This window comes from Vigna umbellata, chromosome 2 (genome assembly GCF_029865625.1).
Source record: "Vigna umbellata cultivar VRB3 chromosome 2, Vumbellata_1.0, whole genome shotgun sequence".
NCBI classification, from domain to species: domain Eukaryota; kingdom Viridiplantae; phylum Streptophyta; class Magnoliopsida; order Fabales; family Fabaceae; genus Vigna; species Vigna umbellata.
In genome coordinates this window covers 46,136,768-46,152,032 of record NC_142166.1, presented here as the reverse complement: position 1 = coordinate 46,152,032, position 15,265 = coordinate 46,136,768, and the positions used below count along the sequence as shown (strand labels likewise).

The 15,265-nt window shown below is 28.0% G+C and overlaps 2 protein-coding genes across 2 annotated transcripts; both read right to left on the bottom strand.

Moving 5' to 3' along the window:
• Positions 1–3,251: 3,251 nt before the first annotated feature.
• Positions 3,252–4,595, bottom strand: LOC124844247 (gibberellin 3-beta-dioxygenase 1-like). Its single transcript, XM_047321142.2, has 2 exons — positions 4,073–4,595; positions 3,252–3,907 (listed from the first exon to the last, which is right to left on the bottom strand). Exons 1-2 carry the CDS (start codon positions 4,561–4,563, stop codon positions 3,358–3,360), a joined length of 1,041 nt encoding a protein of 346 aa, XP_047177098.1. The 5' UTR covers positions 4,564–4,595; the 3' UTR covers positions 3,252–3,357.
• Positions 4,596–7,158: 2,563 nt separating this feature from the next.
• On the bottom strand, positions 7,159–8,411 carry LOC124844240 (gibberellin 3-beta-dioxygenase 1-like). Its single transcript, XM_047321134.2, has 2 exons — positions 7,919–8,411; positions 7,159–7,801 (listed from the first exon to the last, which is right to left on the bottom strand). Exons 1-2 carry the CDS (start codon positions 8,404–8,406, stop codon positions 7,249–7,251), a joined length of 1,041 nt encoding a protein of 346 aa, XP_047177090.1. The 5' UTR covers positions 8,407–8,411; the 3' UTR covers positions 7,159–7,248.
• Between the last annotated feature and the right edge of the window lie 6,854 nt (positions 8,412–15,265).

The following is a 15,265-nucleotide window of genomic DNA, read 5'->3' as shown; positions in this document are numbered from 1 at the left end:
TTATAAAATGAAATATATAAAAAAATTACATAATATACAAAAGTGTTATATAAAGATCCATATATATGACTTATAATATTATCTTCAAAATATTTTCTCACAATAATTTAAATTTAATTTATTATTATTTTTTGTAATATAATGCATAAATATAAACTTTCTTTGTATATAATAAAAATTTATCTAACTTATTCATAGATTTCATAATTTTTTATTAAAACTTATAGTTAAAATTATATTTTTTATAAAATTAACTATGAAATAAAACATGTGAACATATTTTATATATATATATATATATATATATATATAATATAATATAGTATATATATTTGAAAATAATATTGTGTAAATGACAACTAATTAGAAAACAAAATAAATATATATAGAACATTTTGAAACATAATTTTTTCAAACATAATTTTCATACAAGAATATAAGCATTTCCCAAAAAGAATTTACATACAAAAAATATAACACTTAAATTAAATTAGTGAGTGTAACAACTTAAAAAAAAAAGACAAGTATGAAACTCTTATTTTAGTGTCAAATAAAGCAACAGAGAGTTATCTCTCTTTATTATAAAAATGGAATAGAACATGTGAGATGAAACTAAACAATAATTTGATATTTTATTGTTTTTAATTAACATATAATATATGAAAAATAAGTAGATACAATAAGTTTTATACTTTACAGAATTAGAAAAAAAAAATGAACAAGTGCGGACAAAAATATTAAAAAAAATCTTAATTTGTTTTCCTACGTCATTCATCTTAAATGAGGTATATTATAAAATAAATTGAAAATCCTCCCCCATTCTCTGCTGCTTCTGTAATCCTGTCCGACTTACTTCAACAACTTTATTTTCAATTATTTACTTTGATAAGTTATCTCTTTCTCTTACTATTTTGTTTTTTTCAGTTTCTTTATAGTTTTTACTTTATTTTTTTTCACATATTTTATACAATATCGTTGTTCATTATCCAAACAAATCATACTTTTGAGAAGCACCTTTATGTTTAAACATTTAATTAATATAAAATTAACTATAGAATATGTGAAGGATATGAGATAAAGATAGCACTGACAAAGAACTGCTGCGTTGGACAGGATCAGGATCAGAGGAGAGAGAAAAAAAAGTTAATTGTCTTTTCTGTAATCAAGAAAGGAAATTTAAGGGTGTGTTAATTACTATTAAGTACATATGCTGCATGTTATGTTATTGGACAGAGATGATATTGAATGGGAACAAATCTTGCATGTTATGTTATTGGTCCATCTATATGTATTTATACAATTATGACAATTGAGCTCTTAAAATCTTTTATCGCGATTTTTGATTGAATTTGATTTGTTAAATAATGTTGCAGAAGATGATAATGTTGCATGTTATATTACTGGCCATCTTCTGTATTCATTTGGAGAAGCGTGTCATATGTTATTGGTGTGAATGAATAAGACAGTGGTCATTTAAATGCATTACAGTTTCAAAAGTTAAATGAGAATGAATGCTTCCATCTATATCAAATAATATGTTTTCGATTTGGATTTACTATTTCACGGTAATATACATTGATACATACGTTGATAATCAATAAATTTTATTTATGAAAAAATCTGTGTTTTCAGTGATGAAACTCTGAAAAAAAAGTATGATGAAGGGGTTTGAAATTGGGATAGTGTTATTGTAGGTTTTTCGTCTACGAATCTCCTTTCTTTTCACATGTTTTGGTAGTCAAAAGTCTTCTTAACCAGTAAATGTTTTTCTTCTTCAAATCTTTATACACGTCTTTGAAGAACTATAACAATACCAGAATTTTTATTACAGATAATGACTCAGTCTTGCATTACAATATGCATGAATCTTCCAAGTTTTCATCTCTTATCAATTTCAAAGTGTTTTACATGCTCTACGTAACTCCAACACCGACCTCACTATATTATAATATAATATATATAATTAACTAACCTTACGTATTATAAATTAAGTTCATTTCATATTGATATTCAAAAGTCTCAACTTCTAATATTAGTTAAGGTGATGATCAATATTTATTGTCTTTTTTTGTTCTAAGATGAATTGTTTATTTAGAGACAACTTATCTAAGAAAAAAAAACATTGAATGAAAAATTGTATATTATTATATATAATATTTTTCTAAAAAAAAACGCAAATTATTTTAAATATGTTTAAGTTCCAACGTTTCCCTTCATTTTTTATTCTTTTTTTTAAGAATTAGCCGTTGAAAATATTTAAATATATGTAATAATATTAGTAAAAATAAAGTTAGTTGATGAATAAAAAGAATAATTAAAACTTTTTCTGATTATGATAGATGATATTATTTGTATAATAGTATTAATTGGGTGAAATAAGTCATAAATAAATATTAAATATTACTTAAAATATTATTATTACAAGATTAATCTTTTACTGATAAAAATTATAATTTTTAGTTTAATAATAAATATTTGATTAAATAATCATTAATATTAGATATAAAGATAATAAATGCACTTAAAACACATCCTCTTAAAAATGAAATTAATTAACCTATATATAATACCTTTTTTCTATTTTAAAAAAATAAATATAGTGTTTTTAATCTAATAATAATGTTATTTTTTCTTTTTTGTATAGGCTGTAAATAACTTAATATAAGTATAAAATACTATTTGACACATTAAAAAATTGTAATATAGTTGGATTATAAAATTTCTATTTATTAATTTTTAAAGAAATAATAATATAAATTTTTTTAAAAATATTTGATACAGTAAATGTGTTATTTTTTTATTAAGTTTAAAATATGTTAGCATAAATAATAAATAAATAATAAAGCAATAAAAAAATAATACTTGTATTGTATTAAAAATATTGTTAAAAAAATTATGTCAAAATATATTTTTTTTTAAATTTGTGTATGTTAAATTTTAAGAACTAAAAATATAGTTAATTAATAGGAACTAAAACTCATTCATCTGTGAAGCTACCTCAATACTAGATCCAGGAGGATCCATAACTTATCTGTTTCTTTCCGAATTTTGTAGCCCATTTGAATCAAACACGAGACTATATTCTCTTAATAACGTTTTGAATGGTTCTAGTTGTCATCTAAGTTTTTGTATTTTTTTCATAAATATTAAGAAAACAAAAACAACAATGTTGAGAATATAGTATTCTTCACTGTTATAATTTTTCTTAAATCCTATGTTGTTTATTATTAAATCAAACATAAGCTAAGAAGTCAAGCATTGGAACAATTTTCATTTATTTTGCTAATACCAAACTTATTAGTGTAACTGAAGAGCTACAACATGCAGGTAGACAAAGATAAATTAAAGAAACACATTTCAAATGCTAACGACAGAGAGGGACTCTCCAAATTTCTCAGCCTTGATCCCAATATACTCCATCACAGTCACATCACGAAAACGAGCAGCATCAAGATCTCCGGTCACCGATGGAGACACCACATAATCTGTGGGTGGAGAGTAGAAATAAGCAATGGAGCAACGTTTCTTGCTCACAGTCGGCACAACGCGATGAAGTGGGCTGCAGAAGCGTCCATTGGACATCATGTGCAGAAGATCGCCGGCGTGAACAAGGAGAGTGTCGGGCGGAGGCTGCACATTGATCCACTTTCCTTCCTTCATGAGTTGAAGACCACTTTCTTTAACATGAACAACTGTGAAGATAGAAGTGTCAGTGTGAGGAGCCAAACCCATGGCTCGGTTCGGTTCGGGACAGCTTGGGTAGAAATTCAACTGCAGAGCCATTCTCAGGTCGCTTGCAGCCATCCACTTCCTTTTTTCCTCAGAAATCTCCAACACGTCGAACACCATTTCTGTCAGACTCTCCGCTAAAGTATTCATTTCCTTCTTATAGTTCTCCATTTTGTCACTGCACAGTATCATATATATATATATATATATATATATATATATATATATATATATATATATATATATATATATATATATATATCAGTGTTTGTTTGTAACATGCAACATGTGTGTTTGAAAAACATAAGATAGCTAAAAGGTGTTTGTTTGAGGTTGAACTTACCAAAATTGTTGATAATCATTGGGCCATAACTTTTTTACATCGTGAGAGGGAGAACCGATGATGGTGAATCCTTCGTGCCACATGAACTTGGAGAAGAAAGGTGAAATCCTTGGGATGCCATATCCAGTGGCACCACCGGGGGATCTGAGAGCCTTCATCTTTTGTTGAGGTGGGAGAGAGAAGAGGCGTTGGAGTTCATCTTCCGCACCTTGAATGACAGCAAAGGGTATTCCATGATTCTTCAAATGGAAGCCACCCCATTTCTCACATGCAAGGATTATGAGTTTCTTGGCATTGGGATCCATGAGGTCTATGGTGGGCATGGGTGATGATCCAGCATCTTTCAATGAGAAAACATCATCATCATCAATGGATTGAGACCATGTGTGGGAATCGGGTAAACTCAAGGAAGAAGAAAAGTCTATGGGGATGATATCACCAAGGGTAAGAGGGTGTTCTTGGTATGCTTCATTCAGAGTACTCATTTTCATTGAGCTCAAACTCCAAATCAGATCAGATAGTAGAGATGTAGAAGGATATATATATATATATATATATAAAAAGGCACACAAAGTGCCCGATCTAGACAAGTTTAGGGTATTTCAAATTTTAATTCACAAATATTCTTTTAAATAAATTTTGCATTAATAATATGTTAGAGTTTTAAGTGATTAAGTCATTAAAACTATTATTCTTTGGAATTGCAAATTTAATTCTAAATTTTACATAAAGTAAAAATGATAAAATTAAATATTTGATAACTTATATACTCGTTGTCTTAATATTTTGAGTTAAAAATAACGTTATATGAGTTGAATTTAGATCTAATCAATATTAGATCTTTCTAATGAATTCTCTCGTAAACAACGATGAAGCATAGAAGAGTATAAAAGAGCTTTGGCTTCCCAATTCTTTTTTATGTGTATAAATTAGTATATTTTTAGTTTTAGTATATATTTTATGTATTTCACACTCTAAACAAAATTTATACATCTATTATGGCACTTTTTATATATTTTTTTTAAGATCTAACACTTCTCCTTGATAAACTCATGACCTATATGGCTTAATGATGAAAAAGTATTCAAAACATTTTAGAAGAAATTCTATGTAGATAAAAGTTAAAATATAGTATATAAAGTAGAAACAAACTTTAAGTTTAAACATATAACTATTGTAATCATGAAGTAGATTCTAATCTCTTCAGTTTTTATATTGGATGTCTTGTGAAAAAATGTATTATCGTATCGAACAAAACTAAATTATCTATAGGTAGAGTTAAATTTTATTTTTTGTAAATTAACTTTGAAATTAAAATAGAATGTGTTAATATTATTTTATGTATTAAAATAGAATTATTAGGTTAAAATGGTTAGGTATAAAAGGGGCGGGTATTGGATTTCTTGGGAGGTGTTCTGGTATTTGGGAAAAAATGAAAGAAAATGACAAAGGAAAGAACAAAGTATTAATAGAGATTTTAGCATCCCAAAGTCTTAAATATTATAAAAAGGAAGAGCCAATGTCTGGGCTTTTCCTCTGCAATTTACAGAACGAAAAGCTATGATTTTCAAAGTTTATCCTTTTGAATGAGTCAAAGAATGAAAAGAAATAAGTTCATCGATAACTTCTTACTTGAAAAAAAAATCAGAAAATATTTCAACGTAAAAATTATTTTTATTTTCTTGTTATATCATATATTTTGTTTTCAACAACTTAAAAAATTGTATAGAACGGTCCATCCCGTCTGTTTCTTGCCTCTCGAGAAACTAAATAAATAAGTGGACCATCAATGTTTATCTATTGCATTAATTAATTTTACATGAGTAAGAGTATTATAATTAATAATAAGTTAATGACTATGATTAAAAAAAAGTATAACATTTTTATCATATCCTTATCTCTACCTATTTGATATACTTTTATCTGTGCAGTCAGGTATTATATTTTTACTATTTTATTATCAATTAATTAAAAAGACCTATTATGTTTTCTAATACTAAATGTTTAGAAATAAATTATAATTTTATACATTTTAAATTATAATATGAAATAAAATTTCATAATAACTAAAATATTTATTAATTTTACAAATATTAATGAAATGAGATTAATAAAATTAAAAAAACTATAATAAAAATTTAAAACACTGATATAAATGAAATTACACAAAAAAAAAAGTAAACTAATAATAATTAAAATTTAACATACATTTTTATTTTTTTGAACTTTTAAAGTATTTTTAAGATATAAGTAAAATTCATTAATAAAGAATAAATCAAACAATTAAAAGAGATAGAAAAAATATATAATGAAAGAAAAAAGAAAATAATAAAACTAAATACTAAGATAATATATATATTAATTTAAACATAACAAGTTAAATATTAGAATGAAGAAAAGACAAATAAATATATACATATATTTATCATTATCATACATAATTGAAAAAATTAATCAAATATTATTCATATTTATATCCATATCCAATAAAAAATATAGAAATTATCTGTCTAAAACACAAACGAGGATGGATAATATCTAAATTATTTGTCATTACTGATTCCATATGTATGCTAACTTTTAACTTTCTACCAATCAAAGTAAATAATTTCTACCACGAATCTCATTTTACAGTCAATAAAAAAACTTATAATTTCTAAGCATCACAATCTTTCATTGATAGTTTTAGTGGTTCTTTGAGTTGTTCCTGTTACATTGTCCTGATCTGATAGGAACTCAAACTCATCTTCATCTGTGAAGGTACCTCTATATTAGTTCCATGAGGAACATAACTCATCTATTTCTTACCAATTGAATGAGAGTTTTGTAGCCCATTTGAATCAATCACGAGACTATATTCTCTTAATAAAGTTTTTAATATTTGTATTAGTTTTTTGTATTTTTTTCATAAATAAAAATGATTTTTTTAAGAAAACAAAAACAACCATGGTGAGAAGTAATAACAAATACATGAGTATTCTTCACTGTGCAGGATCTTACCAACGTTCCATACTATTAAAATTAAACATAAGCTAATTAGTGAACCATTCCAACAATTTGTATTTATTTTGGAATTCCACAGGAAGTGATGCAACCGATGTTGATATTACCAAATTTATTAGTCTTACTAAAAAGCCAGAACATGCAGGTAATAAAGATAAACTATGAAATAAGTTTCAAGTGCTAATGAAAGAGAGGGACTCTCCAAATTTCTGAGCCTTGATCCCAATAAACTCCTTCACAGTGACATCACGAAAACGAGCAACGGAGTTAAGATCCCCGGTCACCGACGGAGACACCACGTAATCTGTGGGTGGAGAATAGAAATAAGCAATGGAGTAACGTTCGTCCTTCTCATTCGGCACTACGCGATGAGTTGGGCTGCAGAAGCGTGCATTGGACATGATGCGCAGAAAATCGCCTGTGTGAACGATCAGAGTGTTGGGGTGAGGGTGCACAGGGATCCACTTTCCTTCCTTCAAGATTTGAAGACCACTCGATTTAGCTTTAAGAATTGTGAAGATGGAAGTGTCTGTGTGAGGAGCCAAACCCATGGCCCGGTTCGGTTCGGGACAAGTTGGGTAGAAATTCAACTGCAGAGCTGCACTCACGTCGCTTGCACCAACCCACTTCCTTTTTTTCTCCGAAATCTCCAACACCTCCATCATCATTTCTGCCAGTCTATCTGCTATTCTCCTCATTTGCTTCTCATACTTCTCCATCGTCTCACTGCACAGTATCATATATATATATATATATATGTATATCAGTGTTTGTTTGTAATCAACATGCAACATGTGTGTTTGAAAAACATAACATAGTTTAACGTTGGATGGTTGAACTTACCAGAATTGTTGATAATCATCGGGCCATAACTTTTTTGCATCGTGAGAGGGAGAACCGATGATGGTGAAACCTTCGTTCCACATGGACTTGGAGAAGAAAGGTGAAATCCTTGCGACGCCATATCCAGTGGCACCAGCGGGGGATCTGAGAGCCTTCATCTTTTGCTCAGTTGGCAGATAGAAGAGGCGATGGAGTTGTTGTTCGGCCCCTTGAGAAACATCTAAGGGTATGCCATGATTCTTCAAATGGAAGGCACCCCAGTTCTCACATGCAAGGGCTATGAGTTTCTTGGCATTGGGATCCATCAGGTCTATGATGGGAATGGATGATGATGCAGGATCGTTCAATGAGAAATCACCATCATCATCGTCAATGGGTTGAGACCATGTGTGGGAATCGGGTAAACTCGGAGAAGAAGAAAAGTCTAATGGGATGATATTATCAAGGGTAAGAGTGTGTGCTTCGTATGCTTCGTTCAGAGTACTCATTTTCGTTAAGCTCGTATGCAGAGATGTAGAAAGATACATAGATATATATAGGCACACAAAGTTGCCGGTTGGGACTAGTTTGGCTCTTGTTATTTTACAAAGACGAACATGACACTGTTACATTCATTTCATACTTTATAAAAGTATAAATTTTTATATTAAAAGAAAATAATGTGAAATTAATGTAAAAAATTTATGTATATCAAATAATAATTTTTCTATTACAAAACAAAAGACAAAATCGGATTCAAATTTAAAAGGTAAATTCAAATTATAGGATTTTTATCAAGATAAATTTTACCTTATTCGGTTGCATTATCTCAATTTTGGTATTTGGGAAAATATTTATGAAAATGACAAAGGAAGGAACAAAGTATTGGTAGAGATTTTAGCATCCCAAAGTCTTAAACATTATAAAACGGAAAGCCAATGTCTGGGTTGTCCTCTGCAATTTACAGAACGAAAAGCCATTAATTTTCAAGTTTATCCTTTTAAATATGAGTGAACAGATAGAAAGAAATAAGTTTCATTGATAATTTCTTAATTACTTCAATAAAAAAAATTTAGTATTTTGGACTTAAAAGTATTTTTATTTTCTGTTATATCAGATACTTGGTTTTTAAAAACTTCAGAAAATGGTCGCTTGCGTCTGTTTCTTGCTCTTGGGAAACAAAATAAATAAGTGGTGGACCCATCAATGCTTAACTCTTGTATTAGTTTTACTATGCGTCAGATTCTTATAATTACCGATAAGTTAGTTACTACAGCGTGTGCATGATTGTGTAAAAAAATAACGCAGAAAATTGGTGATTAAAAAATTAAGTACATGCCAAAACACATTTTGGCTCAATTTTAATTATAAATTAATTAATTAGCCGGTTACCAAAAACGAACTATCTGATATCACTATTGGAAGTATTAAGAAAGTTTGCTAAAATCTGATTCAATCACATAAAAAAATTAATATTACTTTTTGTCTAAAATTTTAAAACAATAAATTAATGGATCTTTTATTTTTATATAGAATTATATTTACTTGTTTCAATTTAATATAAGATTTAGATTAAGACTTAAATTTTTAATAATTAAGTAAGATTAAAAGGAAAAAATAAAAAAAAAATAAAGTATATATATTTACAACATTAAGCATATATAGTTGTTGAATAAATAATGCAAACAGTATAGCCTCTATTGTGTAGAATCTTCCATTGCATGTTGTTTTCCTTTGTATATTGTTGTCTTATCATTCAAAGGAGGGTGAAAGTAACGTGTGTTGTCTAATATTATAATTAATAACGGAAAAGTGTCTTAATAGCATGAAAAAGTAAAAGAAAAAAAGAAAGAGAGTTTTATTTAGATTTGTGTCCTTAAGTATATTTGTTGCAGGAGATGAGAGATGTTATTGGTGAAGAGAAAGGTTGCATGTTATGCAAGTGGCTAATTCTCTGAACTTAATTAATATTGTTTAATGCTGACAACACATTAAGAAGTGTGCTTATGCTTCAAATCAATTAATGAAAAGAGTGATTCCGAGACATTACATTAACTACATCAGGCTACAGTTCAAAACTAATTAATATTACATTGCCGAGGAACATTTATTTTGTTTATCCGTTTATCTTTCTGCGGTGTTATTATTTATGAGGTATGGTTGGATAAACTTCTGAAATTGCTTTTAAAATTCACGGGTCAAAATTCTATAAATTTGAATTGAATTGGAAATTACAAATTTTGGTACGAATTAAAACTAACCTAATTTATTAAGAATTTAGTTTGTTTTAGTTGAATGTGTGGTAATTTAGATTGGTTCATTAATTTATTCATAAATTCTAAATATTAAATTATATTAAAAAATACAAATTTTAAATGTTTTTTATTTTTAAATGTATTTAAATTGTATTACATTTTTATGATTTTGGACTGTATTTAGGTCTGATTTTAAATTTTATTTAGATTGAATTTTATTTAGATTTTAATTAAAAAAATTATAATTCTTTTTAAATTAAAGAAACAAAATTGTAACTAATGAACTAAAATGTTTAATCCATTAACTTATAATAGACGGAATTAGATTCAAATTTTTTTAACTAGTTAGAATTAATTTAAGTGACTAACTCATAATAGACCGAGTCAAACTAGATTAGACTACCTATAACAACTCCATTTAATTTTTAAAAAAATTATTATAGAAAATGACAAAGTCTAGAAACTTAAATTAAATCAGTCAAAAATGTAGTCCAACTTATTTTGATTTGATCATCTTTTTTATAAAAATAAATTAAGTTGGAGTACCTTGTTAAAAAAATGAATTAGAAATTTTAATTCGTCTTGTTAAAAGATGAACGGATAAACTAATAGGGTGGTTTATCACTTTTTTTTTATATTTTTTAGAAAAGAATTATATATAGATGTTAAAAGTGCATTATAAATATTTGTTCAGTTTTAATTAGATATGTCAAAACGAGTAACCTGGTTCAACCTGGTCTGGCTCACCACGGGTTGGTCACTTAGGAGTTAACTTAACTCGGCTCACTTATTAGCGAGTTAAAAAAATTCGAATCTAGTCCAACTCACCACGGGTTGATAGGTTAAACGGGTTGACTCACTGTCTCATTTAATTACAAGTGTTTTTTAAAATAAAAAAATTATAAATTTTTTTAATTTAAATCTAAATAAATGTCACACTAAAATGATGTTAAACTCCAAAGGCAATTCAAAATGAATAAAAAAAACTATCATATCATTCAAACGTAATCCAAAAACATGTACAAAAGGCGAACAAATAAGTTTTTAATATTGATAATTTTTGTATCACGATCATTTATAATATTAGAGTTTTGAATAGATAAATCTATAATAATTTTCTCTCTTGAAACATCTTCTTTATCACCATCTACAAAATTAAAAAAAAAAATACTAACTACTAATATTAAAACAAAAAATAATAAATAATTAAATTAAATTAGGTGGGTTGGTGAACCAACTCGACTCACCACAGGTTGAATCCGGTGAGCTGAGTTCTAAGTGAGCCGAGTTGAAAACTAGCCCGCATTGAAAAAGTACATTTTTTTAAACCCAACCTACTTCAAACTCGTAATGAGCCGGATTAGCTCGCGGGTTTCAACCCATTTTGACAGCACTAGTTTTAATTAATTAATGTTTTAAATCAAATAAATTCCATAATTATTACATATTAAATTGTTATATCATGATTAATGGTTAAAATTGTATTCATAAATATGAATAACTTAAATTATAACATTATTATATCCACCTCTTTTAAATAATATAATATACAAAAATCGACATTTAAAATTACATTTTATTTTATTTTCATTAAAGAAATAAGTTGTCTCATATCGACATCTCAATTTGACAGATAAGTTAAATTAAAATGGAGTATTAAATTAAAAAAATTAATCTGACCTGTCAAATTTTGATGAACGGATTCATCCAAAGTGATCTATTTTGTCATCTACTTCAAATAAGGCATCCATAACATATTGAATTAAAAATCTTAAAATAGTTAATTTGTGAATATTTTATTTGATATTATTATTTTTATTTAATATGAAAGTTAAACTTCCATTCAGATCTGTTGATTCCAAGTGGAGAAGATTAAGACAGATTGTTTGGCATGCAGCTCTCAAAAGCCAAAATTGTTGAATGATGAAAAATAAGTGGAACTGGTGTGACTCATGTGTTACATGATTAACAAAACCAAATTATTCATTTTTCACTCTTTACATCGTCAACACTAGCTGTGTCCACCACCAACCATTACAAAATTATTTTTCTATTATTAGTGTGCTAATTCAGAAAGGGTGAGAATGGAATTTTTTGTTTCTTTTCTTTTTTACTATTTAGAGTGATCAAATTCATTTTCATTAAACTTAATTATAAGTAGATTATTATACTTTTAAAAAATACATATTTATGAAAAAAAAAATCTAGAAAATTGAATGTCTCTCATAATAATTCTATTTGATTTGACTAACATTCTCATAAAAAACAAATTATGGAGACTTTTGAATTGTATAATATTTTTCAGTATACACAACTGTTAAAAGTTTAAAGATACGTTGACTAAGAATGTTGTTTACCAACATAAACTTATATTTTAAAATTATTTTTTTAATGTGTACTTCTTACGCTTATTTATAATTTTATTTTTATTTTTTAAATATCATGTCAAGTATCTCTAAGTTCCCAATTATTATTATATCATTGGTTTTATTATATTATGGTTTCATGTGAATGTACACAGGAAAGAAATTAGATGCGATGTATAATTATGTATGAAAATTTGAGACTCGCTTTAAAATGAAATAATTTAATTTATTGGCCAACAATGTAACGCTTAATTTAGCGTGCACCAACTATATATCTTTTATTCTGGATAGAATGAAAAAATATAATAATTTTTATTTAATTATTAAAGTAATTGAAAAAAAATTATAATTTTTGTAAAATAATTTAATGCAGAAAATTATTTAAAAACATAAATAATCATTATAAAATTTTCTAAAAAAATTATATTAACAATATATTCTAATTATTTTTAAAAAGCTAAAATTTTATTATATTGGTGTTGTTGGAGAAATTTGTAAAACACTTGCCATCTATATATATATATATAGGTATATACATATATGTATATACATACATATATACATACATATATATATATATATATATATATATATATATATATATATATATATATATATATATATATATATATATATTCTTGCTTCTTCCTTTGAGCAATCCAGGGGCACCAAAGCCAACAACATCTCCTTATTTACTTTCTGGCATTTGCTTCTGCACCCCCATGATTACTATATGTACCCTTATATTAACAGCAAAAGGATTGAAAAACCTTCTCTCGTTGCACCATGTTGCCACCGTAACTACACTCACTGCCATCATTGTGTTTACTTTCTTCTCCGTTGTATCCGCAATTACAGTGTTCCACCAGAGAAAAGAAAAAATAATAGAATAAGCTTTTGAAATAACTTGTTTTGAAAATTTTATTCTGAAAATCCTATTTCAGAAATTGTTCTGGAAATCATATTTTCAAAATTTCATATAGTTTGTCCCAAAATATTTTCAAAACAAAAATCACCATTATAAAAGATAAAATAGTCATTTTAAAAATTGTGGAGGTGTAATTAGTAATTATGGGAATACAGGAAGCAAAAGGCCTATTTTCATCAAAGTTTTAGTGATGCAAATGAGCATTTGGGCTTTCTATTGGTTGAAACAAACACATGTTTAATTTTAGAGAGTTACTTCCTCCACCACCACACACCGCTTCCTGCACCTCCCAATTCCTCTTTGCCCTTCAACAATATATAAACAGATGAATATACAAACGTCAACATCCGTGCACGGATACCAACACTCGTCGAAGAAGAAATGGATGTTGATATTCGTCCTTCAAACTTCTCTCCCCAAGCACAAACACTCGTTATCTTTCTTGATGTTAGTTTTCATGGAGTTTTCATGGAGGTTAGCATATCGTTTCATAATCGTATACCCAAACAATTTCTCACCAATTCTCTTCATGACCAGCCTTTTATTTCATATCAACATCTGTAGAAAACCGTAATACCTTCAACAGATCTCGGTATCCGTTGAAGACCCATTCCTATTGAGGTCTCCAATGCTTTCTCTCTTTCGCTCACAACATTAGCAACACATACCTCGATTTCAAAGTGTTGACGAGACCAAAAGAAGCATCAAGTGTAACTCTATAAAATTCAATAAATTTAATATATATGATTGATTAAACCACAATGGGAAATCATTTACTCTGTTGATTTATTCATGATTTAATGATGAATGCCTGTGCAATTTTTAAACCTAGTTTTGTTTGAAGCAGAAACTTGATCCATGGAACAACAAGAATGTAGTTAGAGAAGAGGATAAAGTGTTTCCACGTCTCATAGAATAAAGAACGCTTTGCTCCTTTCGCTCTTGAAATTCTAGGAATCATGGATGACTTGGAAGCGTTCTTTATGTTGCCAATAATACCCATGCATGCAGTTTTGCTTCCTGAATTCATGTTTGCTCTTGACAAATCTCTCCAACAATATATTTTAAAGGCAAAAGCTGGTTGTAGTATATATGTATTGCATATCATTTCATAATCGTATACCCAAACAATTTCTCACCAATTCTCTTCATGATCAGCCTTTTATTTCATATCAACATCTGTAGAAAACCGTAATACCTTCAACGGATCTCGGTATCCGTTGAAGACCCATTCCTGTTGAGGTCTCCAATGCTTTCTCTCTTTCGCGCACAACATTAGCAACACATACCTCGATTTCAAAGTGTTGACGAGACCAAAAGAAGCACCAAGAGGAGCGTACTAAGAGAGGAAGAGGAGGAGAAAAGGAAGAGGGGAAGAGAGAATTAATAAAATGAAATGTGGGAGTGGGGTGTGGTGCTGCCGAGAAGTGAAAAGGGAAGGGATTAGGGTTTGAAGAAAAAGTTAAAAAATAAAAGGAAGAGGAAGAGAGAAAGACAGAATTAAGAAAATGAAACGTGGGGGTTTGGGGTGTGGTGGGGCAGTGGAGTGAAAATGGGAAAGCATTAGGTTTTGAAGAAAAAGTATATACTTTTGTATATAGTATTAAAAAAAGTACAAGTAAAAAAAACCAAATCAACATGAATGCATTTAAGATATAAACTCTACTTCATCTTAAAATATTAGTTTAATATCTATATCTAGATTGGACTTAAATTTTGGTAATGTACACCATTAGCCTTTGCTAGCCTTTACCAATACTTTAATTTGTGTCAACTTGCCCATCTATATGCCACGTCTCTAATCTACAAATTTCTATTA

Bases quoted from the DNA above. Each gene is read 5' to 3' on its own strand.
- LOC124844247 (XM_047321142.2), bottom strand. From the start codon at position 4,563: ATGAAAATGAGTACTCTGAATGAAGCATACCAAGAACACCCTCTTACC. The intron at 3,908-4,072 runs GTAAGTTCAACC...GATACTGTGCAG, and splicing joins AATGATTATCAACAATTTTG to TGACAAAATGGAGAACTATA.
- LOC124844240 (XM_047321134.2), bottom strand. From the start codon at position 8,406: ATGAGTACTCTGAACGAAGCATACGAAGCACACACTCTTACCCTTGAT. The intron at 7,802-7,918 runs GTAAGTTCAACC...GATACTGTGCAG, and splicing joins GATGATTATCAACAATTCTG to TGAGACGATGGAGAAGTATG.